The sequence below is a fragment of the Copadichromis virginalis genome, linkage group LG18 (assembly GCF_057382275.1).
Source record: "Copadichromis virginalis isolate Kocher_CV1m ecotype Utaka linkage group LG18, C_Virginalis_male_GT1.1, whole genome shotgun sequence".
Lineage (NCBI taxonomy): Eukaryota > Metazoa > Chordata > Actinopteri > Cichliformes > Cichlidae > Copadichromis > Copadichromis virginalis.
Window position 1 is genome coordinate 24338219 of NC_140635.1, and position 25151 is coordinate 24363369.

The following is a 25151-nucleotide window of genomic DNA, read 5'->3' on the forward strand; positions in this document are numbered from 1 at the left end:
AATTGCATCACAGACCTCCAAAGCCCCTAGCAGAATGAATGTGTATTGTCTTTGATAATGAATTCTCCCCATTCCTATATTGTGTTGTCTAAGGCATCAGCAGTCCTGGGTGAATAGATAACCTAAATGTGTGTGTGCTTGTGCATTTGCGTGTGTGCGTCCCATTTGTGTAAGCTTTTACTTTGTCACCCTGAGGTCAAGTGGATGGTGCGACAATCTCCCAAATGCAATTAGGAAGTGGCCGGCTATCTAAAGGAGACTCTGATGAATTACTCCTGCATGTCTTTCTTTAACTGACTTGGAGTTAAAGTGGCAAATAGATTCACCCATACACAGAGACAAACTGCACATTGTGTGAATACCGAGCTTTTTACTGCATTTCAGCGTGCCAAACAGGCTCTAAAGAATTTATAGCATTGAGATTGTTATCTCCTCAAAGTGGGACTATTTATTGCAGAATTTTCTGGAGGAGAGTGAGATGAGAAAATCGATTCTGGTGCGTTTGCATTAGAAGACATTTCAGAAGTAATTTTAGCTCAGTTTTAAAGAGGTAAGAACTCTTCTTGATTTATTTTCCCAATTGTCCTTGTTTGCAGTATATGTAAAGAGATGCTTTCATTCACTATACCAACCAATGGAGGCTTGTGAATCGAATACTAAGCTTACTTAACAAGCCTTGGTTACTTTCTAATTAGTAAGCCTTTCTTCTAGCAGTGTGGTCTTTTAGTCTGAAGTAGTGGAATAAAGCTTGAACTGAGGACCTAAAAATCTCTATAAAATGCAGTGACAAAAGAACCACTACTAATATTGATAACATCGCCTCCCATCCACTGTCAGGTGCTCGGTGTCCTCTCTGTGTCTTCACCGAAACCTTCGGAGACAATCCTCTTAATGCCAGCAGGGAAAGGCTTATTATAAGGCCATGAACCTTCATCATCCTCTTTCTCTCTTTTGCATTTTGCTCTTCCAATCCTACTCTCTCAAAACAACAACAGTAAAATAAAAGTAGCTGGAGAGGAGAGCTCTTTATAATGTTCAACTACTGCATCTATATTGAATCTCTTCGATATGTATTTCCAATAAAACTAATGTGTGTGTGTAGATACAGAGCTCTGTCTCATCTAGTATTTACTGGACTGCATTAGACTGTATAGCTTTGAATTGCTGAGTACAGATGGAGCATTAGTGGTTAAAATAATGTCCTTAAAAGTACAGTTGTTAAGTCTGAAGCTGGCAAACTAGTTGGAACATCTTAAACAGTTCACAGCTTATGGTGACAGAAGACTTATAGCACATTGTTTGCTCAGTCACTATACAATCATCCATGTGTGATTCAGAGCAAGCTCTGTCTTCATAAACTAATTTATAACTACAATGAAATTCACAAATGTTGTAAAAATCCAACCAGTTACCAAGGATCCGGTGACCTTGCTAGACTGCAGGCTACGAAGTTCCTAATTAAACATAAATCCCCTTTTCTCAGTGCATTTCTATTATTTGCAAACTGCTACCGGATACCTGACCAAAGGCACACAGCTCAAGCTCTTATCTTTCTGCATGAGAAAAAAAAACCCTCATAGCGAAGGAAAAACCAAGTCCCATTAAAATCTGACACTGAATAAAGCATTCAAAATGATTTCTGATTTTATTCAGTGGGTGTTTTGTGGCGCACACTGTGCATATTGGGCAGCATGTTTGTACTTAATTCATAGAATATTTGCAGAACATTGGGTGCATAAGGAGGCGTGAGGACTGTAACACTACTCAGTTACACACACAGGTCTGACTGAGTGTAGTGTTAGAGTTTATCTGTGGGCCAGTAGTGGGATAAAGTGTAATCCATCCATTAATTAAACTTGAGGGGCAAGGGTGACCGTGAGATCAGTGCTGAAGGCAAGAGAGTGAAGGAATCGAGGCTTAAAACCGCCTGATACTCTGCTTAGAAACCCTCTTTAATCAGGGTCTTACAGCTTCCTACCACACATACACACACACACACACTGTCACAGTAAAGCTTTTGTGTTTCCCGCTCTGCACAGAGTCAGACAAATGTGCACAGACACACCAGATGGAGTCACAACAGTATTTGATTAAGAATAGGAATTAACATGATTGAAATTTCTGTTTCTCTGTTGAGGCTTGACTGAGAAAGTGGGTTCATATAAGGCTTTCAGTACTTTAGAAGTCACTACTTGAATTTTTCATAATCCTGTGTGCATTGCGTTATGAACCTAAAGATGTTTTCAACAGAGGTGACCAATGTTTCCGTGCTGTCTTTGGGTGTCAGAATGGGAATTTTCTACAAGCTTCCAGATGAAACCTATGACCTATGGTTTGAAGGTATATGGAAATGCATATAAAACGATCACCAACTCAATATTGTATTGCAAAAAAAAAAGCAGAAGAGTGTGCAGAACAAACTATTATGATGCCACTAAACCAAACTGCTGAATACGTAGAAATTTGCTGAATTAAAAGATTTAAAATTATGCTGATTATGTATTAAGTACAAAGCCATCAGTTACCTCCAGGTGTCCAGGATTTGTTCCAGCTGAGAACAAGCAATTATGAATTAAGAGGAGTATTTCTTTTTCAAAAACCTATGATAATAAATAATGAAAAAAACACTGTATTTCTGTTACTGGGATAATTTTAGGGAATAATGCCAGAGATGATCTGAAGTTATGCAGCACTTTTATTACACTTAAATGTTTTACTTAAAAAATGTGTTCAGTAAGAAATACATCAAAATTTGATTTACTTGAAATTAATGTTATTATGAAATAACATCGTCACTTTGTGATTAGATAACCCTTTATGTATAAAGGGTAATTGTTGTTTTTTACTTGTTTATTGTCTATTATTTATTTTCTGAAATGAAAAATGACATGAAAAGGAAGAGAAGAAAGAAATTTAAATTGCATTTCTTGAATGTTTTGCTGTAGATTTCACGTTTAAGCATCAGTGTTCGTAGATCCTGATTGCTGCGTGTATTTAAAGTACTTAGTAACAGTCACTTCTGTAGTAAGTCATTCACATCTGACATGTTACAACTGTTCCACTGTTGCTTAAGTTTTGAAGCCCCGTTAATTAATTAATGTATCAAAACGAACTGTCATTTAGCTGCATGTATGCAGTCACCAATCACATCTGATTTCTTAAAAAAACACTAAAAAAAGTTTGCTGACTTTTAAAAAACCGTTAAAAAAAAATAAAAACAAAAACTTCAAAAAGCTTTTTTCTCCCTAACCCTAACCCTGTTATTTTCACAGTGCTGTTTTAATTAAGCAGAGCCATTATGAGCCACGGGGTCATAACAGAGGAGTCCGGTAAAACCTGTGAGTGCTTTTATAGCACCTAATCTTCTCGTTTCATTAACATCCATGTGGGTTATCAATCATCCAGTTCATGGTGAGTGGTTGAAAAGAAGGCAAAGAAGAAAGGTTTTAGATCTTCAATTCTTAACCCTCTTGAGGCAGGCGTTGCCGATTTGCAACAGTTAAAAACTAACAACCTGATTACCCCACATACATATTTTATGAGTTTTTTTTACTCAGAAGTACCACTGCAGGACTTGGTTGTGCATTAGCAACAAAAAGTTTAATTTAAGCCTGAGAGGGTTAAACAACTGATGGAGAAACCTAGATATTTTAGGGGATAATCCAAAGTTCAGCTGCCTTCTTTTTAGGCGCTCAAGAGTTCTTGTTTCATTAATCTGGATTTTGTTTTCTATTAAGTGGCACTGTCTCTAATTCCTAGTTTTTAAGGAGTGGTGTAACATGTTTTTTTAATACAGACCTTTTGTGATGTATGGTTTGCAAATAGTGGCACTGACAAAAAGACTGGAGGTGACAGAGCTGAAGATATGAAGATTTTCATTAGCAGCGACGAGAAGGGACAAGATTAGTAATGAGCACATCAGAGGGAGAGCTCAGGTTGAGCGGGTTGGAGAAAAAGCTAGAGAGGCATGGGTGAGATGGTTTGGACATGTGCAGAGGAGGGATAGTGGATATACTGCACAAAGGATGCAGAGTCCAGGCTGTAGGCAAAGAGGAAGACCTCAGAGGAGGTTCATAGATGTAGGGAATGATGCAGGGGCCGAGGGTTAATGTGACAGAGGAGGATGCTAGGGATAGAGTGAAGTGGAGGCAGATGATCTACTGTGGTGACCCCTAAAGGGAGCAGCCGACAACACAACAGTCTGTAAACGAATCTCAGTCAGTTGAACCATTTGTTATATCTGATTCCCCTGCTATCTCTCTCAACTTTTCTTATGAATAAAGGCTCAAACAAATACACAAAGTTTCTCGGTAAGTCTATATCTGTGGCACACACACACACACACACACATACACAGAGGAACTTTGTTTAGCAGTGTTTAGTTATCATATAGACTATCACATTATCACTTTACAAGTGATAATCAGAAAACTATGCAACAAACAGACTTATCTGCAAAACATTTAGTGCACAAATTCAATTTAGAAACTTTTGCAAACTCAGTACATGAAGTGGAGGAAGTAGAGACTATAAGACATTCAAAAAGATTCAAAAATACATTCTGGAAAAACTTTTTAGGTCAAGCAAGTTTTATGATGGGCCATTGAGATGATACAGTGATGGCTATCTGGGAGGAGGAGCAGAAAGAGCTGATTTAGCCATTTGGACCTAAAGTTAAATTCTTCTTTTAAACAAGCTGCGTTTGATGTGGTTAAAATAAAGATTGAACAGAAAGTGTGAGCAGTCCAAAATATAGAAATGAAAGTTAAAAGAAATGAAATGCTCTGTCAAGTCATGCAATTTGCAGCGGGAATGCGCAAATTTGTTTTGGCTCCTTGTGACAACGTGTTAGCTTGCAGGGAATCATTTTCTCATTAAATGTATCCTTACTGTCCCTTTCCATTATTTTGGCAATTTAACATCCCAAGAAATACATGTTCCCCGACAGCTTGACATTTTGTGTCGATGCAGTTTATGCCACTGAAGCATGCAGTGGAGTACCATCTATTTTAGATGATTGTTATTATCGAGCCATTTTTTGCTGACTCTTGAATTTTCCTCTCTTCCGTGGCGACGGGCCAGCTCCCTGAAGCAAAAATCTATGCATTTGGATATTTACTTTGAAAACCGACCCTTTTTCGCTCATGGTGTGCACGCCAAAAGATTGGGCTTCATTTCATCCATGCACGGCAGAAGGTTGAAATTATAGCATTCCCTCTGCTGATGAGGAACAAACTAAGTGGCGGGAAAGAAAATCTATATATGCATGCACATTATTAGGCTTGCATGGATGGGTGTGTGTGTGTGTGTGTGCGCAAAGTACTTGCAGAGAAAGTAGGAATCTGCTTGAAATCTCTGTTATTATCATTAACATATACATTGACACATCTTATTCCTCCTCTTCCCTCGATCTCGCGCTCTCGTTCTTTCCTTGCTTCGTTATAAAGCTCTGTTTGGTTCTCGTTTAAAATGTAATCCAAAAAAACGCATTGGTCAAAACAGATGGAGCGAAAAATGTATTTCTATCCAACCTCCAAGCTGTTAAGTGGAAGTACCTTTTCCTTCTTCTACCACTAAGTCAGCACTGTATTAAAATCACCCTATCTGGGCATATCTGAGACTATAGGCCTGTCTGTGCATGTACCGGCATGCTTATTTCCCTTTTTCAAATATTGTCTTTCTACAAATGCAAATTGTGTCCCACTGTGATATTGAGAAACTTGTCATTTCTACAAAATTTAAAAGGAGGACAATTCAGGGGCTGGGCATCTTGAAAATTCATAAGGGATCAAACTTTGAAGAGAACTATGTTTGGCTTCACCCTAAAGCAGATTTGCAAAGTTGAATCAGGTTAAAAGGATCTGTGTGCATGAGAGTGGAGAGGAGCTAAAGTGGAGAGAAGCCAGCGATGACAGGGAGCTTTGTCTTTGTGTTTGTTAGTGGCATTTCCTCTATGTCCCGCTCTGTTCTGAGATATCAGCCAGCACAGGGTCAGAGCACACCAGCTTTTCATTGCCTCTGCAAAAAAGATTTCCCAAATCCCTGAAATGAACACTTGTGCCGGGGGATGAATGCCGCAGACGAGTCTAGAGTCACAAACACACAACACAATACACTGCCAGAGTGTGGTGTAAACACTTTGCAGACAGGACAAATTCACTCCTTTGTTGAGGTGGCGCAGCTCGACACAAATCAGAAATTATTTTTTCTCTTAACTACACCCCGGGAGCTCCGCAGTGTGATTTTGTGAGCTGCTCATGCTGACAAAGATTCCTGTGTCCAGAAATGGACTGAAATGTGAAGTGATAGCCAATCTGTAAAGAAAAATGCCAGCAGTGTCTATTGTTAGTTTTGCTTCATTACCCGCAGTTTGATTCATCTTTAACTATCTGAGCTGTTGGGTGGCTACTGCTGTGTTTGAGAAAATGGCTGGGAGGAAAAAAAACAAACAAACAAACAAAGCAAAATAATAAGATTTTTACCAACAGTGTCATGAAAGAAAATTAAATGAATGAGGAGAGAAGAAATATTTCCCAAAGCTTTCTTTTTTTGTTGTTGTTTATTCACATAATGTGGACTTAAATTGCTTGTAGGTCTGATAGTTGTGCTGACTGCTTTCATGTTAAGTACCCATCAGTGTCTGTCCACTGATGAACCACATGCTGCGCAGATGTTGACTCTGTGTTGCCTTTGTCTTCTTCATCTTTGTGTCTATTTTTTAAAAAGAAAGATCAAAAAGAAGGTTTTTATTAGCCACCTAGCTCCTACTCGAAACTATCTAAAAATCAGTGTCTTTGCACTTCAAAAAACAAAAACAAAACAAATACTCACTACTTCTGACTGTGTAATCCTTTTAAATGTAACATTTCCTCATTTCTGTTCCTCTTAGGGGAGATTTGTGCCTTTAAGATCAATGGCGATGATGCTCCATTTGAGGCCGTGGTGTTGAATCGCACATCAGGAGAAGGAGTGCTGAGAGCCAGTAGCCCTGTGGACTGTGAGAGCCAGAAAGAGTACACCTTTATTATCCAGGCCTATGACTGTGGGGCCGGCCCAAGTGGTGCAAACTGGAAGAAATCCCACAAGTAAGACAAGCTGCGACTGTTCATGTGTCTGCATTCGATTTAGCTTTAATCAATAAAACGTCATTATGTTAAAGATTCTTTTTTATAGTGCGCCAAACATTTCAGGAAGTGTTTGTTTATTTGTGCTTTTGTGAAATTCTGTATATTTTCTGAAAACTCTCTTATGAAAATGTAGTATTAAAACTGTCACATACGGCGCTGCCTGCTATTATTTATCTCAGTGTGACTCATTTGTGTAGCTGCAACTATAGCTGATTTATAGGGGGTGGACAAAACAACGTCTTACAAATAATAGACTTTATCTTCAAAATATACATGTCAGAGTTACAAAGGCAGCTGCTCAAGTGAGTCACATTAACTTCTGGGAAGCAAACACAACAAAACAATGCCAGTGTTTAAAAAACAGAAAAACATCTCCAGCAAAGTCGTTGTCATAAATGCAAACTGTGCAAATGTTTTGAGCCACCCCTGATTTCTTTATATTTCTTAGGTGGTAACAATAATAATAATAACAATAATGATAACAATGGTGGTAGTAATGGGAAATAAGTGCATATAGGACTAAAAACAGAGTTTGTACAAACTTAATAAGTTTGAAAGTCAGTATTTGGTAACCATCTTTCGACGCAGCATGAACTCTCTTAGGGAAACCTTCTTGCAATTTCTTAAAATAACTTTTAGTAATAATTCTCCAGGCTTCTTGAAGGACAGTCAAAGCTCTTCCTTGGATGTTGGCTGCCTTTTGTTCTGTTCAGAGTGTCTGGGATCGTTGTCATGTTAAAAAATGAAGCCGTTGACAATCAGATGCTTTCCAGACTGCTTATTGCTTATAGCTCTTTGGGAATGACCTTGCTAGTGCAAAAAATAATATTTTATGCCTGTGTCATTTTTTATAGATTCAACTAAAGAAATTTTAAAATCATTTATACAGTTTAAAATTTACATTCCTCTAAAAATGGACCAAAAAAAGGTCTGGACTGATAACTGTAAAAAAGTAGCCAAAGTATGTCGAGAAACTTTGAAAAACTTAAGACCACTTTTAAATGTTGCGAGCAAGTCTGGCTCCTTGGAAACGAAATATTTAAAATAAAATGAGGGGTGACTCAGTACTTTGCCACAGTACTGTGTTTATGCAATGTCTGTGGCTTTGCATTCATTTGAATGTAGGTTTAGCTTTGTTTATAAATTCCTTCATAAATTACACTGTGAGTTACAAAAAAGAATAACTGTGATAATGAGATTGAGTCTTTCTTCTCCTAGTTCCTTTCTTCTGTTGTTATTGTCTCTCAGTCCTTTATACTCTAGCAGTCACAGCTGTTGCAGATATGTCTGAAGATATGTCCTCCTAATGCTTTGTCAATATAATGTCTGTCTGTAAACTGTGTAGCGGTGCTATGTGAATTAGATTGACAGACAGGCAGACTGGCATGGACAGCAGCAAATCAAACCCTCTGGTTCTCCAGTCAGAAGCACCAAGCAGCTAAAATAAGACACCGCTTATGGGAGAAGAGCGAGAAATGCAGAGAAATTTATCAGCTCAGGGATCTGTGATGAATTTCTTTAGTGGGAGATGAATGACACGGACTGTACCCTGTGTGTGTCTGTGTGTGTCACATTATCATGGCGTGACATTCTAAATAGGCCTCATTAAGCTAATGTCATTAATTAGCCAGATGTGCTTGCTCAGATACGGTGGGAGTTGCTGGCAGCAAAGGTCACCGGTGAAGAAAACTTCATGATACATCTGCGTTATTGCTTCATTTATATACTTTAGTGCACAAATGTTATCTGAGAGCTGCGTTAACCTTCCAGCTGATGATATTGTGAATTCAGAGTTGAATGTAGGGAGAGGAAAAGCAGGTGCGAGAAAAATTTGAAGCTTAAACAACAACAACCCAGCTTTGCAAAACATTCAGGGGATGAATCTGTGCTTTTTCCCTAGCCTTAGTCTTCCTATTTACCCATTTCAGCTCCACATTAATTACATATTTTACCTAGTGTGTAATCCCTCATACCAGCATCTTCTGTCTTCTACTTTTTCTTACATCCAGAGCTGTAGTTCACATCCAGGTGGATGATGTCAATGAGTTCTCCCCAATCTTTCGGGAGTCTCTGTACAAGGCATCAATAACAGAAGGAAAGATCTATGACAGCATTTTGCAGGTATCAGTTTTCTGTTTTTATCATTGCTTTATTGTTAAAATCAGTATGTCAGATAAATGAATATGGTCTAACAATGCCACAAGAAGCGTACACAGCAACAATGTTATTAGTTGTGTTTGTGTTGGATTAAAGTGTATGTTGGTTGTTAAAGGTGGAAGCCTGGGACCAGGACTGTTCACCACAGTACAGCCAGATCTGCAACTATGAAATTGTGACTGCCGGGACGCCATTTGCCATAGACCGCAATGGTAAGTGTTTTTGTACATGCGTGGCTTATTGTCTGGCTGGAAAGTGATATGATTAGGAGCAATCACATAAAAAATAAAAATAAAAATTGGTCATTATTAACATTTCTTTTAAGTCAAAAACAAAAAATGATAAAAAAAAAAAATGTTTTGATGATAAAGGATTTAATTAAATGGTAAGAACATAAAGAATTGACCGAATAGGTTCAGGCTGAAGCTTTAGGTACTCACACCTGCTGTTTTCTAGCTGCAGTAAATATCACCAGAAACATCCCAAAGAACATAATAAATCAAGAAAAAGCATTAAACAAGTAGAAAGACTAATATTTCATAAACAGTGATAATCATACCTCACTGTTATATGTGTTTATGACCTGAGTTTTAAACACACAGATTTTTAATTCCCTATCACAATCACTCAACGCTTTTTACAGATATACATCTTTTTTAAAATATTGATCTTGACCTTGCTTTTTTAAACATACCTTTGAAACAGCCTCTGAATACGTCCTGGAAAGAGATTATTTTGTGCTTTGTACATTATCAGTGCAGTGCAGAGATCAACTAAGTCATAAAATATTAAAGCATGCAATTTAATAAACAGTCTTTTGGTTGGTTTATAATAATCTGATCTATTTATAATTCATTTAGCTTTCATTTAGTGTGTGAATGTGTGTGTGAATGGGTGGATGACTGGATATGTAAAGCGCTTTGGGGTCCTTAGGGACTAGTAAAGCGCTATATAAATACAGGCCATTTACCATTTACCATTTCTTCTGTAGCAAATAAACTGAATTGATGTGATGTGATGTTTCCCCATACCTTCACACAATAGGTAATTGTGAAACTTTCAAGGAACAACAGAGTATGTGTATATATAACTTTTAAAGATATTGTTAATGTTATATAATATTAGTTTTTAAGGCTTTTATGTTGAACATTTGGGAATTGTTTGTGTGAGCCTGTCGACATAATTTAAAGTGAATTACCACACTCAAAAATGTAGTGTGAGCCACTCTTGTGAAATTCTTTCAGATGTTTATGAATGTTTAATTCACTTTTACTATATTCAAAAGCTGTTCCAAACCTTTCCCCAGTGCAATATAAATTTGTGTCATTAGCAAATAAAGCAAATATTAACAATTTCGACATGCTACATATGTCATCTATGTACACTATAAACAGCATAGGGCCCAGCACAGAACCCTGTGGAACCTCACAAGTAACCGTCACTAAATCATAGTCAGCATTATTTATACATCTATACTGATATCATTCATCTAGGTAACAATATAAACATAAGCTGATTGTCTCATTCCAGTTCTTGCATAAGTATTTTGTGCTCTAAAGCTTTTTGAGGTCACACAGTGTATTTCTTGTTATCCAGTGCGTGTGTTACATCTTCTACTCATTGCATTACAGTTAAGGAGGAAGACCTATTTGCTTTAAACACAAACTAACAGTCACTTGATAGAATTGTGTATTTCAATCCTTCCAGCTCTGGGAAGTGGAGAAATTGTTCTTTAATTGGATAATGTGTTTTTCTTCACTTTTATATATTGGAATGGCTTTTGTTGTGTTTTCTTGGAAATATACTTGAAACAAATGACTGTAGACACGCTACACAAGTTTGTATTGACAACATCTTCATCTACACCTTCCTTGTCTCTTGACACCACAATCTTATTGGCTAAGCAGTTACGATAGTTTGCTGTTTAACTTCTTTTTAAACTACTTTAACTCTTTTTTTTTTTTTAAAGACTGTTAAACACTCATTTTATGGTAATAGTCAATTTAATTTAGTCTAATAGCACTTGTTAATTTACTTTAGATGTCATATATTTAGAGCACAAAAGCATTTTGCCTGGAGAATAACAAAATATAGTGTATTTTGATATAGTAGTGGCTCTCCACCTTACACCTTACTGTATTTGTAGCGCAATCTCTTATTTTGTTGGTAAAAATCATTTTTAATTTTTATCATATGAGAAATTTTTTACATTTCCAATACAGTTACTCTAACTTTAACGGCTGTGAGGTTCTTGTCCCACTTGAACACAAACAGAATGCCCAATGTCTTCAAAAGAAGAAAACTATTCCTCAGCCATACATGTAATACTGTGATCTCAGCCAGCTGAAATTTGCCAAAGACGAACATGAGACAGCCCGAGAATGCTCCGAAGACTTTAAAATGAATAATGGAACGGGCCATGGAGAACAACTTTGTGTAAAGGCATAATATCGAGGATGATTTTAAAGTAACGCTGTCTGCTCAGCAGATTAAAGTTAATGCAAAAATAAAATACATCTTGAAAAGGGAAAAACAGACAACTGTGAAATATTCCTTTTTATTGGAATAATACTGTAATCCATGAGGTAGCTCTTTATTGGTTCATAGCTCAAAAGTTACTTGACAGATAGCTGCCTTCCTCTTAAATTGTTTTGAGTTTTCCCGTGTTCCTTTGTGGCTTTACGCCAGTCCTACTTGACTGGAGGAGTGTATTTTATTTTTGATTAAGTGCTATTCTGAGCTTATCAGCCTATATAAAATTTCAGCTTTGGGATTTGCACTACTGTCTCTCTGAGCCTGCACATCCACACTGATCTGTGTAATCCAAACACACACATACACTGCTTTCTTTACTGTATCTCCCTCTCTTAGGTTCGTATTTAATATTTTGTCTTATTACTTTTTGAGTTCAACCTCCTGGTCTTTTTCTCTCAGTCTTTTACCGTTGTCTGGCTCATTCAATTTAAAGCCCTTACAGGCACAATATTATTGTTCGGAAGAAACATATTAGTTAGACTTTCTTTATAGAGAAATACTAATTTTGTGAACTGAGAGAAGTGCAAGACAAGATAAAGCGTAAATGGGCTGCAGCATGTAGTTCTGCTAATGGATGTGGCGTAAACTGTAATTAGACAGTAAATTTAGAATTAAAAATGATTGAACCCAAAGCACCATTGTTTAGACTGGTATAAATAAATGGGCTTCAAGCCAATGTTACATGGGGTAAGATGTTGCAGCAGCTCTTTAGAAAAGAACATCCTGTTTTGTGATTACAGATACTACTATTTGTACTCATTCATCCTTCTTTAAATGAATTCAAAATCATCTGTAAGGAAATATTTTTTTAGGTATTGATAAATAAAATTAGAAAGTTTTACTTCATATTCTTTTTGACTGCTGACACTGACATAATTTACTATAATATTGCTTAGATCTGTGCAGACATACTAGCAATTTAGAATGACCAGTGGATAATTTATTCTCATATATAATACTGAGCATTGCTTTATATTTTACTGGATAAATGGGAAAAGACGCAGGGAGTTTTGCAACATGTGCAAGCATATGTGCAAATACAGAATATAAGACAACAGTTCTAACAAGCTTGAAAGTCAACATTTTGTATGACCACCTTTATTATTTCCTAACATTGTCAAACTGAGGAATGAACCTGTTGCTTTCCCCCCACGTTTTTCCATCTGCTTTAGATTTTTTTTAAGGCCTGCCATGTCTTACTTTCTCCTTCACTTGTTCAGTGTCTGAGATATGTCAGTATTTCAGCCGATAGCGCTTTAGAAATCATCTGTCATCTAATCATCTATCTATTTATTTCATGCCTGTCAAACTTTCATGGCTACTGAACGGACCCACGCGCAGACAGTTCTTTCAAGGAAACAAAAGGGGATTTATTTACAATAGGGATCACCTTAGTGCAAAATATATGTACAGTGAGTTGGGAGGGGGTCCAGGGCTCCAGGGAGAGAAGGGGGGGGGGGGGGGGGGGGAATCCACACACACGCTTCCTCTTCCACTCAGTCACCGCCACCGCTCCTCCGCACACACGCACTCCTCTTCAGCCGCACTCGCTCCAACACTCCACACACTGCCCCACTTGGACAGGTCCGGTGATTCGGTCCAGAATCTACAGACAGAAGGTCAAAGGTTAGTTCCGCAACATAAAACACGTGTAAGCGATTCTTCTTTGAATATGCCGCGAGCACGAACTCAGGTGGTTCGACGTTCCAGCGGTGAGCTGCTCTGTGCCACTGCCTTAAATAGCAGCTGGGGAAATCAGCCAGATCAGCCGCAGGTGGACACCATCCACAGGGGTGCGTGGGCCAAGAGTGAGAGCCCGTAATGAGCTCCACCCAGGCAGAGAGGAGGAGGAGAGACAAAAAACTAAAACTAACAACAACAAAACCTGTAGCCAGCGTGGGCCAACCAGAGAGACACGGGGACCGTGACACAAACTGTGTTATCAGCCCTTTCAAAGTAATGCAAACCTTAAAGGGATATTCCAGCCTATTGTTACTGTATTTTAAAAAGCATCATAGTACTCAAAATCAGTGCAGGACAAAATATCAAAGTATTAATAATATGACGACTCATTAGATATTGTATTTATATGACATATTTAAATAAAACGATTTTTTTCTCTAAATGTCTTCATTTTTAACCTTTTTAATGTTTAACTAACTTTCTTAACTCTCCTGGCTCCTCTTCATATTAGGTCAAAAAGTAAATTAAAAAATTATGTTTAATTTGCTTATTTGGCTTCTCTTTAAAAAACAAAATATGAAGATTGTTGCTTTAGGTCACATTGATGCAGAGTCATTACACTCATTTTATTTCATTTTGTTAAACAAAACTATTACCAAACTGCTAAACTAAACTAACTGATAAAGTGGTTAAAAAATTATAAATCAGCCACCTGGAGAAAGGTTCTCTGCTAATAAACAGAGATGGGAAATTGTGCTTTACTGTTCACACCAGCAGCAGCTCAAACGCTCACTGTTGGAGTTTTTGGTAAAAACTGTCTGATTCTGACCTCCTTGCCTTTCTTCCTCTGACATTTCTCTTTTTTTTCTTTCTTTCTGTTCTCTGAACTGATTTTCTTCTCTGCCAGCAGCTAAGCCTCCAGATGCAGCACAAAAATAGTTTCAGTTGTCTTCTGGGGTCTGAAAACACAGTCCTTAATGCCAATGTTACAATAATCTCTCCAAATCCAAACCAAGTTTCCCAAATCAGTAAATATGTACGCATCAAGCTGTCACAAGCTGTCAAAAAACCATCATAAAACAGAAACATTCAAAAAGCTTAAGGACAGCATTATGTCAGAAAGGTACATTACCAGCATGAACTTTAACAGAGAACATCAGAGGAAAAATGTGAAATGCTAATAATTATCTTTTACAATTAGCTGGCAGTGAGTCACCCAAGGCCTCTTATTGAAAATGTACAGGCTCGTGGCATCTCCTCTTCTCAAAGCGTTACCCTGGTGACAGGTGAAGATAATCCATCAGTGTGGTTTTACATTTACTGTTTACAGGGAGGTTTTAATATTCAAATGTAATACAAGGTTACTGGACCTTGAGTTTTCAGTAAAAGGCTTCAATAAGTACAAAGAGCAGTTTCTTTAATGCCAAGTCGTTTCCAATTATTGCTCAGTGGGAAGCGCTGCTTGCTTTGTTATTGCCAAATACAACAACACAACAGCTTTTTTTCTCCGCTGGTGAAAAATCCTAATTATATTTCCATTGTGTTTTTGTTTTCCGCAGGTAACATCAGAAACACAGAGCGGCTGAGTTATGACAAACAGCAGAGCTACAAGATTATGGTGACGGCCTTTGACTGCGGTCAGAAGAGGGCGAAGGAGGATGTGGTGGTGCATATTGAAGTAAAGCCTGTCTGCAAACCTGGATGGCAAGGTTAGATGAAGAAATAGTCCCTTAAGTATTTGCATGCTACCTTAATTTACCTGCCAGTAATGGACAAAACTGACTTGCATCTGTATTTGGATAAAATATGCTTACACTTTTCCTAAATGTTAGCAGTGGCCTCAAAATTGATGGAGGCAATTCAGTGAATTTTCTGTTTTTTTGGCATATCCTTTCCCTCAGGGGAATTCTCTTATTTTAGAATCAGCATCTCTCGAGGAAATCAGAGACCTGACAAAAAACCTCCGAAGGGGAAGTTGACTAGATTGTGGGTTTTTTCTTCCTCCTTTAACATGGCAGCAGCTTGGCATTCGAGTCAGCCTGTCTCCCCTGCTGCTTCACCTGTCAACACTGACAGCATCTCAGGAGTCAAGTTCACACAGGAATGAAAGAGGAAGACAGAGAAAGATAAGAAGAGAGAGGGGAGATGGGGAAGAGGAAGGAGGAAAACTCGAGGGAGGAAAGGAAGAAACAAAGTTACAGTGAGGGAGAGAGGTGATGGGTATTCTTACAGCTTTAATCTGACCAGTATACAGCTTACTGTGTAGCTGATGGTAGGAAACCTCAAAATGTACCAGGTAGCTGTGGTTCTGTCTGAAAGAATGTGTTTCTTTAGCCTGCGTTGGTTGTGTTGTTTTTATATCTACCACGACCATATCTAACATCTAACCCATCAGGAGCTTAAATTGATCCCCATCATATTCACAAAGGTTTTGCAAAGCTGAAAGATAAAGTAAGCCAAAGCAGCTATTATTTATCCATGAACCAGCCTGCTCTTTGCCAATTTCTAAGTACACAGAAAATCCTGTGGGGGGCTTATTATTTTCTGAACTATTTTTAGGACATTTTAAGCTTGTGTTACTGACAGTGCAGCAATGACAGCAAACAAGAGACACAGAGTTCATGACCATTGTCTTAAATCTGAAGCCAAGTGTTGGGTGTGTAATCAGGCAGCGGAGGCGACGTCTGGGTTCAACATTTTATTTTAGGCTTTACAGCGGAGCTCCATCTTGTTCTCGCTCTCTACTTTCTTCTTCTCCTCTTTCTCTTACCCAGCCTCATTAGCGACACCCCTGGTCTGACAGGGTAACAGCATGTACTAATTTTCTTCCCTTATTATAGAACCTTGTAAACACAACATCTCCCCCTTTTCTCAAATAATACTCTTTCCCTTGTAGCACAACATGAAACATTCGACAGCCTTTTACTTTTGAGGGAATTAGTAACTTCAGAATAGTATTATATATATATCCTGATAAAAGAACTGTAATGGCAAAGTAAACGTGCCCCGGATCAACCCTGAATCAACAGTAACAACCATGTGCCCTCTTCTCAGCTTATCAGAAGTCACAGCTGGAATTAAAGATAACTAATGAAACTCAAATGCACTTTCCCTTCACAGTCATTTCTCACATCTGCATATTTCTCCTTTCTTTGTACCTCTGAACTATTTCATAACAAAGTCTTTTGTCCATCTTGGTGGTTGTCTGTCCCTCTGCAGTGTGGGACGTGTAGCAGTCTGTGCTGAGCTGATGTTTTCTGTCTCTGTATCAGCTCTTTGTGTGTGTTTTGAGTTCTCTGGGACAAGTGAGAGACGTGCTGCATTCCATCTTCTCCCATCGCTGAGGATGAAAGAACTCTCACCCGTCTGCTGCTGTACCTCCAGCGGCTTGGTGTATTGTGGCTCTCCTTTTCCCACATGGAATGGCTTTCGTACTCTCACTGACGCACCCACAGTCACTTTAGTAGGTTCAGCACCTCTCTTTCTGTCTGTATAAAGTGCACTTCTTTTCTGTGTCAATGTCACTTTGGATCTGATGTGGTCATATTGTCCAGCATCCTTTGGTGGTGGCAGAATGTTGAGTTTAGTCCGCATGGCTCTTCCTCTGAGGAGCTGGAAAGGGGACTCACCGGTTGTCGCGTGGGGAGTCGCTCGATAACTTTGAAGCAGTTCTGTAACCACAGTTTTCCATGGTCGCTGAGTAGCTTGTGCTGTCTGTATGGAGTCCTTCAGTACTCTATTAAAGCGCTCCACACATCCATTTGCTTGAGGATGATAGACGCTTGTCCTGATGTGTTTTATGCCCCTTTCAGCGAGAAACTCAGCAAAGGCAGCTGAGGTGAACTGCGGACCATTATCAGTTGTAATTTCATAAGGGTTTCCTTCACGGGCGAAAATGGAAGTCAGGAATGCAATCACTGTCGCAGTTGAGGCGTTTGGTGTGAATGCGACTTCAGGCCACTTACTGAAATAGTCAACTAGTGTGATGGCAAACCTGCAGTCATAGGTTCCTTGTTCAAACGGACCAACAATGTCGACAGCAACATGTTGAAACGGACCCTCTGGGAATTTGATGGGTTGTAACGGTGCAGGTGAAACAGCTGCAGTCTTGTCACACGATTGGCAGGTTGTGCATGTGGACAATATTTCGTGGACCAGTTCATCCATGTTTGGCCACCAATATAGATCTCTCAGGCGTTGTTTGGTTCGGACCATGCCTTGATGTCCTTCATGGGCTAGGTGCACTACTTTTCCTCGCAGAGATTTAGGAACAATCAGCCGTGTTCCTCTAAATATCAGCGGTGACTCTGCTGCCAGTTCATGTCGGACCAGGAAGTAGGGTTTGACATCATCTGGTAAGGATTTTCTTACTTTCGGCCAGCCCGAAAGAACGATCTGTCTTAGTTTTGTTAATTCAGGACAGTCTTCACATTCTGCTTTGAAGTCAGCCAGTGGAAGTGCTGTTAGCTGAGGAGAAATTTCAGCAATCTCTGTAATTAAGTCCTGTTCAGAGTCTTCACTTGTGTTTGTGGTATGCAGGGGAACACGGGACATACAGTCAGCTATAACATTTTGGCTTCCTGGACGGTACTCTAAGTCATACTGGAAACACATCAGTCTGGCTGACCAACGTGCTATCCTCATGCCAGCTCTGTTCATCCCCTTAGTACTTAACAGGGTGGTGAGGGCCTGGTGATCAGTTCTCAGAGTAAATCTGCGTCCCCATATGTACGTCCTCCATCTTTCAACGGCCCATACGCAGGCGAGGGCTTCTTTTTCAATTGTTGAATATTTCCTCTCGGCTGGGGACAGGGTGCGGGAGCCAAAAGCAACAGCACGTTCCTCATTGTTTGAGTTGATCTGGGTCAGAACAGCTCCAAGACCATAATCTGACGCATCAGTGGTGATGAACGTTGGCAGATTTGGGTTGAAGATTGCCAGTGCTGGGCTTTTTAGTAGCATTTCCTTCAGTTTGTTGAAGCTTTCATTTGCTGTATCAGTCCATTGAAGTTCAGCCGTCTGGCTTGTCCGAAGTAACTCACGGAGTGGTTCAACCACAGTTGCATAGTTTGCTAGGAATTTGCTGAACCACGAAGTCAAGCCTAAGAAGGAACGAAGAGCAGCCATGTCCTTTGGTGCAGGGGCTTTGGCAATGGCAGTCAGGTGGTCTGGGCTGGGGCTCAGGCCATCCTTGGAAATGACGTGTCCCAAGAACGGAATAGATGTCTGTCCAAATGAACTTTTGTTGAAGTTGATCTGCAGACCGACATCCTTCAGGCGTTGGAGGACAGCCTGTAACCGTTCATCATGCTCTTCTCTGGAATGTCCATACACTATTATGTCATCCAAGTAGTTCTGTACTCCTGTCTGGTCTTTTAGGACTGTTTGCATCATCTTTTGGAAGGCAGAAGGGGCTGAAGCAAGTCCAAATGGAACTCGGGTAAACTGGAAGAGTCCTTCATGGGTTATGAATGCTGTGAGGCTTCGGCTATCAGGGTGAAGAGGTAGTTGGTGATAAGCTGAACTTAAATCAATCTGGCTAAAATGTGTAGCCCCAGCCAGCTGTGCGAACAAATCCTCCATGTGAGGAAGAGGGTAACAGTCCATGATCACACTCTTGTTAGGTTCACGCAGATCCACACAAAGTCTTAAGTCTCCCTTACTTTTTCTTCCAACCACCAGAGGACTCACCCATTCAGCTGCATCCACTGGTTCGATGATGCCTGCTTGGAGTAGACGTTTCAATTCAGCTGACACCTCCTCACGTATGCTGAGTGGTAGACGCCGCAGTTTTTGGCGAACCGGCTGTACTGTCTTGTTCACTCGAACTTTGTGGATAAACCCTTTAACAGCTCCGAGATGATGGGAAGAAGAGGAATCAATGTTATTCACCATGCATGTTTGTTTACTGGCTGGTGCTCCTCTTGCAGGATCCTCTCCTTTGTTGATGACTTTTCCAGCAATGATATCAATGTTAAGTGCTTTAATTAAGTCCAACCCCAGCAACGGTGATCCATCTTTAACTATGAAGAATGATCCTGGCACTTTTCTGTCATTGTTTGCAACCCTCACTGAAGCCTGTAGGCAGCCAATGACAGGCAAGTCACCTTTTGCATAAGTGACAAGCTTAACTTTCGGTTCAGTCAAAGCGCAGGGTGCAAAATGTTCTTTGTAGATGGCTTCTGGGAGGATAGATACTGAAGCTCCTGTATCCACAATTAACTCCAGAACCTGAGAGTTTCCCTGTGGTGTTTCAATGTTCATTTTGCATGTAATCTTATCACATGCTGCAGTCATCAGTTTGTGATCATCGACACATAAAACTGTAAACTCAGGAACAACTACTTCCCTGACCACTGCTACAGCTGATTTACAAACTCTGGCGAAGTGCCCTTTTTTGTTGCATTTATCACATTTTACTGTTGCTGCTGGACAGTTTTTATCATTAGCCAGGTGTTTCTCGGATCCACATCTGAAACAATGACGCTGTTGCTCTTTATCACTTGCCTTTTTGTGCCATTCTTTAGATGTAGGTCCCCGAGCTTGAGCCGGTCGCGCTCCTCTTTTTCCCCGAAGACGTGCGTCCTTCACCTCCACAGCTTGTACTGCCGCAGTCTGGGCTGTGGGCGCAGCAGAGAGGAGTGTAGCATTCTTGACCGCAGCCTCCACCTGACATGCAATAGTAACTGCCTTGTCCAATGTAAGGTCCTCCTCCAGCAGCAATTTTTCTTTAACAACACTGAGATTAGCATTAGCAACAAGTTGATCCCGAATCATTTCACCCTCCATTATTCCAAAACCACATGGCACAGCTAATGCTCTGAGGGCGGCAACATACTGGGTCACCGTTTCATCAGCCCGCTGAACTCGCTGTCTGAATGTGTGCCTGCATGCCACTACATTCACTTTAGGGACAAAGTGGTTTTCAAGCGCAGTCATGGCTTCAGCAAACGTTGTACCTTGATTCGGCAGTGTGTAGAACAGTCGTTGTCCCTCTGGTCCCAAGCAATGTAATAAGACGGCTCGTCGTCTCGCCTCCGGCCATGCATCTCCCGTAGCATTTATCACTAGCATGTAGTTCTCAAAGAATTTGCGCCACGTCATAAACGGTATTGGCGGCTCACCCGCATGTTGCAAAAAGGGCGGTGGGCTCGGCACTGAAGCGCTCATCTTCGTCGCCAATTTGTTGGGTGTGTAATCAGGCAGCGGAGGCGACGTCTGGGTTCAACATTTTATTTTAGGCTTTACAGCGGAGCTCCATCTTGTTCTCGCTCTCTACTTTCTTCTTCTCCTCTTTCTCTTACCCAGCCTCATTAGCGACACCCCTGGTCTGACAGGGTAACAGCATGTACTAATTTTCTTCCCTTATTATAGAACCTTGTAAACACAACACCAAGGACACAAGTTGTCTTTGTATATCTTGAGAAAAATGTGGTATTTAAATAAAAAATACAAACAAAAAATTGCAGAGGTGGTTTACGAAGTTTTTCAAGCCGTGAAGACTGCAGGTATGAACATCAGGGGGGCATCACAGGGAAGCTGAGTAGCTTCTTTATATCTTGCAAAGATGGCAAAAGAAGTCAGCAGGTCGCTAAGTACTGTAAACATAACTAAATGAAAGTGATCTAGATTAAGAGATTACAGTACAGACGGCTGAAGATCTTTAGTTTGAGTCCCGTATGATTCATTTTGACCAAGGAACTGCTTTGGCTACAGTTTAACAGTTTAAGATACTTTAGTGTAACGTTTTATGATCCAAATTAATTCACGTTTGGTTTATTACTATAGATAAAATATTGGTGTAAGCAGATCTTTCATAGATTAAAGTCCAAGGTAAGCAAAATCCATTAAAACCAGGAAACTAAAATCATGATGAGAAAGACCAGGCAGAAACCAAAAACACAAAGGGCTAGGAGAAACCAGGAGGAAAAAATTAGAAGACATAAGGGAACAAACACAAGTATAAGACGGGACTATAAATACACTGGGAGCTGACTGGCAAATGACAGTTGGAGATAATCATGTAATCAGGGGGAAGACAAGGAAGGGAAGGAAAACTGACACAGTTCATGAAAGAAATCTAACCTTCAAAGCAAAACAGGAAGCGACCAAGAGACACAAACTAAACAAGGAGACAAGAATAGTCACTTAAACATGAAGACGGGGAAAAGGAAGCACTGGAGGACAAAGGCATATGACATAGAAATGAATCAGAGGGGGCAATGTATACAGAAAAGACTGAAATAACAAACACAGTGTAGGACCCAAGGCCTGATACAAGTCAAACACTTAAAACTGGAACAGGAGCCAGAAGGCAAATTATACTGCACTAATGTACTCAGCATACAGGTCTTCAAAGCCTAAACTAAGTATAAAAAACTTCAAACACTAGAATAACAGTAAAACTGAGACAGAAACACAAATGCATATATATTTCCTAAGAATGTAAAACCCAAAAACAACACAACACCTTCAGGCGACGACAATCACTTTGACATAAGTTGGCATTAAATAAATCATATTAGTCCAAAGGGATCACACAAAAATACTAAAAAATAGTGTGATTTCAAGTGATTTTGGCTGTGGGGTAATTTATTGAGGGATGTGTAATACTGAGCGCAACATCACACAAGATAAATATAATAGAAACACTAATTATTTCTAAAGGTCATCTCCATGTCATAGGCATTAACACAACAGGACTAAAGAAAAAACTAATTTAAGAATACAGGAGTCGTGTCTATTTTTATACCAAAACATCCAGCATTGCTCAACATGAAACTACTGACAGGGAAAATGTCTCCCAGAGCTGGAGGACTCTTCTTGTTGCTCACAGAGAAAAATAGAGAATTATTTTTTAGCTGCAGATGGTATCAAAGTGTTATCATGTCGAATCGCGCTTGATCTCATGTGCTGCTAACATCCTCATCAAAGTTGCATTATTCTTTGTAATTTGGCTCATAAAAGAGCCCATACTGCACGACCATTAACCCACGTTTAGCTTAATGTAAAACCATTAATCCATAGTAGCTTATGAATAAAACATAATGCAGTGATGCATTCAGGCCAAGTCCTCTGTACACATAACCTTATTTATCATCTGTGTGTAAAGGTCGGCTGTGCCTCTGCAGCTGCTCTTTTGAAGAAGTCTCCCTGGCATTAATACAAGCTTCACCTCACCTCTCACTTCTCTTTGCCTACCTTATCACAGTCTGTTTCTCTCTGTGTGATTTTTCTCAGGAGACTTGATATCATATTGTGTGGGTTTAGCAAGAGATACCAGGTTTCCACCACCAACACAGAGATTTCTATAAGGAAAAATCAAAGTTATGAATCTCTTTCACCACCATGATTCAGTAAATATAAGTAAACACCTTGTTGGATGACCCTTCCCATCCTGTTTCTAAGATGTGATTTAATATCAAGCTCATTACAACTTGTGTCATGATGGCTAATTTCCTTCTTATGTAATATGGGGTGAAAAGATCATTCAGATAACTCCAAAGAGCAACTGAATACCTTCAGGTTCACAGCAAAAGACCACTGATATGACTAAATAAACTCCCTAAGGTTTACAAACTGTTGCAGTGATTTTGTCCTTTCAGGTTGGAACAAACGGGTGGACTATGAGCCTGGGACTGGGAGCAAGCAGCTGTTTCCCAAGATGCACTTGGAAACGTGTGGAGGTCCCTTGTCTGGCGTGAAAGCAATGGTAGAGCTGCAGACAAATCACATTGGAAAGGGCTGCGACCGCGAAACATATTCTGAAAAGTCTCTGCAAAAACTCTGTGGTGAGGAAAAAAGGAGTGTGGGTGGAGGGTAAATTAATCTAAATGGAAGTGAGGAATGTTGATGCCCTGTTGAAATAGGGTGGTGCCATTTTAAATGGACTCTGATAATAATGAGAGACATGGAAAACTTTAATTCGAAGAATGAAAAACTTCTTGACATCTGAACTCTCGATGCATTTTAATAAGCCAAATGCCTGTATGCCATTTTACTATTCCGGAGTGACATTACATCCCATTAATAGCTTGAGGCAAGTTTATACAGTAAATGTGAAAACGCTGTGAAACTGTGCCTTCAAATCTGATAGGTAACTTTATTCATTTGTAATTATTGCCAGAAAGGGGGAACAGGTAATTGGATTACTTTTTTACCGGAGAAAAAATAAGCTTGTAAAGGTTTTGTGCATTAAACATTTTGTGCTTTTTGAACACCCACTCCCAACAAAGAAGCAAAACTCAATTAAAAACAGTCCATCAGATCATTTCAACCAAGCACAAAATTAAATTAAATTGAAAGAAAAACACATACAGATGGCAGCTTTACCGAATTGCATTGAAGTTTCTAATTATGCTGTGTCTTTGTTGCAGGATGAATGTTGACTATATAAGTAGACTGCATGCTACATTAGGATAGATGGATTTATTAATCATGGCTTTGTGACTTCCAGGTGCAGCATCAGGCAGCACTGACCTCCTTCCTGCCCCCAGTCCTTCCACAAACTGGACAGCTGCTCTGCTGATGGACAGCGGCAGAGACAGCGACCTTATCTACAGATTTGATGGGCGTCAGGCTGCAAATGTCCCAGATCACGTGGTGCCACAAAACCTGACAGACCAGTTCACCATAGCCACATGGATGAAGCACGGGCCCAGTCCAGGACTCAGAGCCGAGAAGGAAACCTTACTGTGCAGCTCTGACAAGACCGGTGAGGAAATCATTTCACTGTGCTCACTTATAAGATCCAGACTACACAAAACTAAATGGCAAATTAATCTTTTCATTAGATTCAGTTTGCTGACATTTGAAGACCAGTATGTTCCTCCTGCAGCACTACTGGAAACCACTGACCTTTCAGTGACACTTAAACATTTTGTGCTTTGTCCTACATTGCAAAACATACCATAAGCATGAGCCCTATCGCAAATCAATAATAAAAAAACCCCAAAAACATTTCAAAACAACCGGGTAATTAAGCTGAGACCAAAGCCCACAGTGGCAAATGCTCTTTAAAACTTTTTCCCCACTGCATCTCTGAACTGAGCTGCCTGCACTGTGTAATTAAACAAGCCATCTGCACATTGCACGCGCTCACAATGGTCTCACAGATGGCTTATTAGCTTACGAAATTAGTAGCCTGATCTTGTAATGCAAAACTGAAGAGCAGTTTATTGTAGACCACCAGCATCTTTTAAACCACTTTTTATTTGTAATCTTTTTGCTTAAGGATGTGAAAAGTACCAACAGTTTCAATGTGCAGCCCAGCTGTGAAATAAAATGCCCATGTTTTGAATCCCATCACTCCTCTGGGTGTGCCAGATGATATGCAGGACCGGTGATGAGCCATATCACAATCACATTCATTTTCATGCCATTATAGTAATAACTCATGTATGAAGAGTATATAATATGTTCCTAAATGCATGATCGCACTGAAGTCTATCATATTCAATTGATTTTTTTTTTAACAAATGTTCCTATTTTTATATTGAAGAGTTGAAGAGTAATAGAAAAACAGAAAAAAACAGAAAAACACACTATAAATGAAATTAGCTAATTCTGACTTCTGGCAGAAAACTGTATTAGAATTAGAAGCAATCGTCCCTTTTACACGTCTTGTGACTTAATCACACTAGAGTAAAA

The 25151-nt window shown here is 39.6% G+C and overlaps 1 protein-coding gene across 1 annotated transcript in view; it reads left to right on the forward strand.

The window, feature by feature from the left end:
* The window catches only part of clstn2a (calsyntenin 2a), a 158948-nt gene that overhangs the window by 99892 nt on the left and 33905 nt on the right, over nucleotides 1-25151 (forward strand). Inside the window, exons 3-8 of the mRNA XM_085438434.1 lie at nucleotides 6890-7085; nucleotides 9137-9248; nucleotides 9400-9496; nucleotides 15062-15211; nucleotides 23108-23293; nucleotides 23959-24216. Of these exons, the coding sequence (XP_085294560.1) occupies nucleotides 6890-7085; nucleotides 9137-9248; nucleotides 9400-9496; nucleotides 15062-15211; nucleotides 23108-23293; nucleotides 23959-24216 (999 nt within the window). The remainder of the gene's footprint in view (nucleotides 1-6889; nucleotides 7086-9136; nucleotides 9249-9399; nucleotides 9497-15061; nucleotides 15212-23107; nucleotides 23294-23958; nucleotides 24217-25151) is intronic.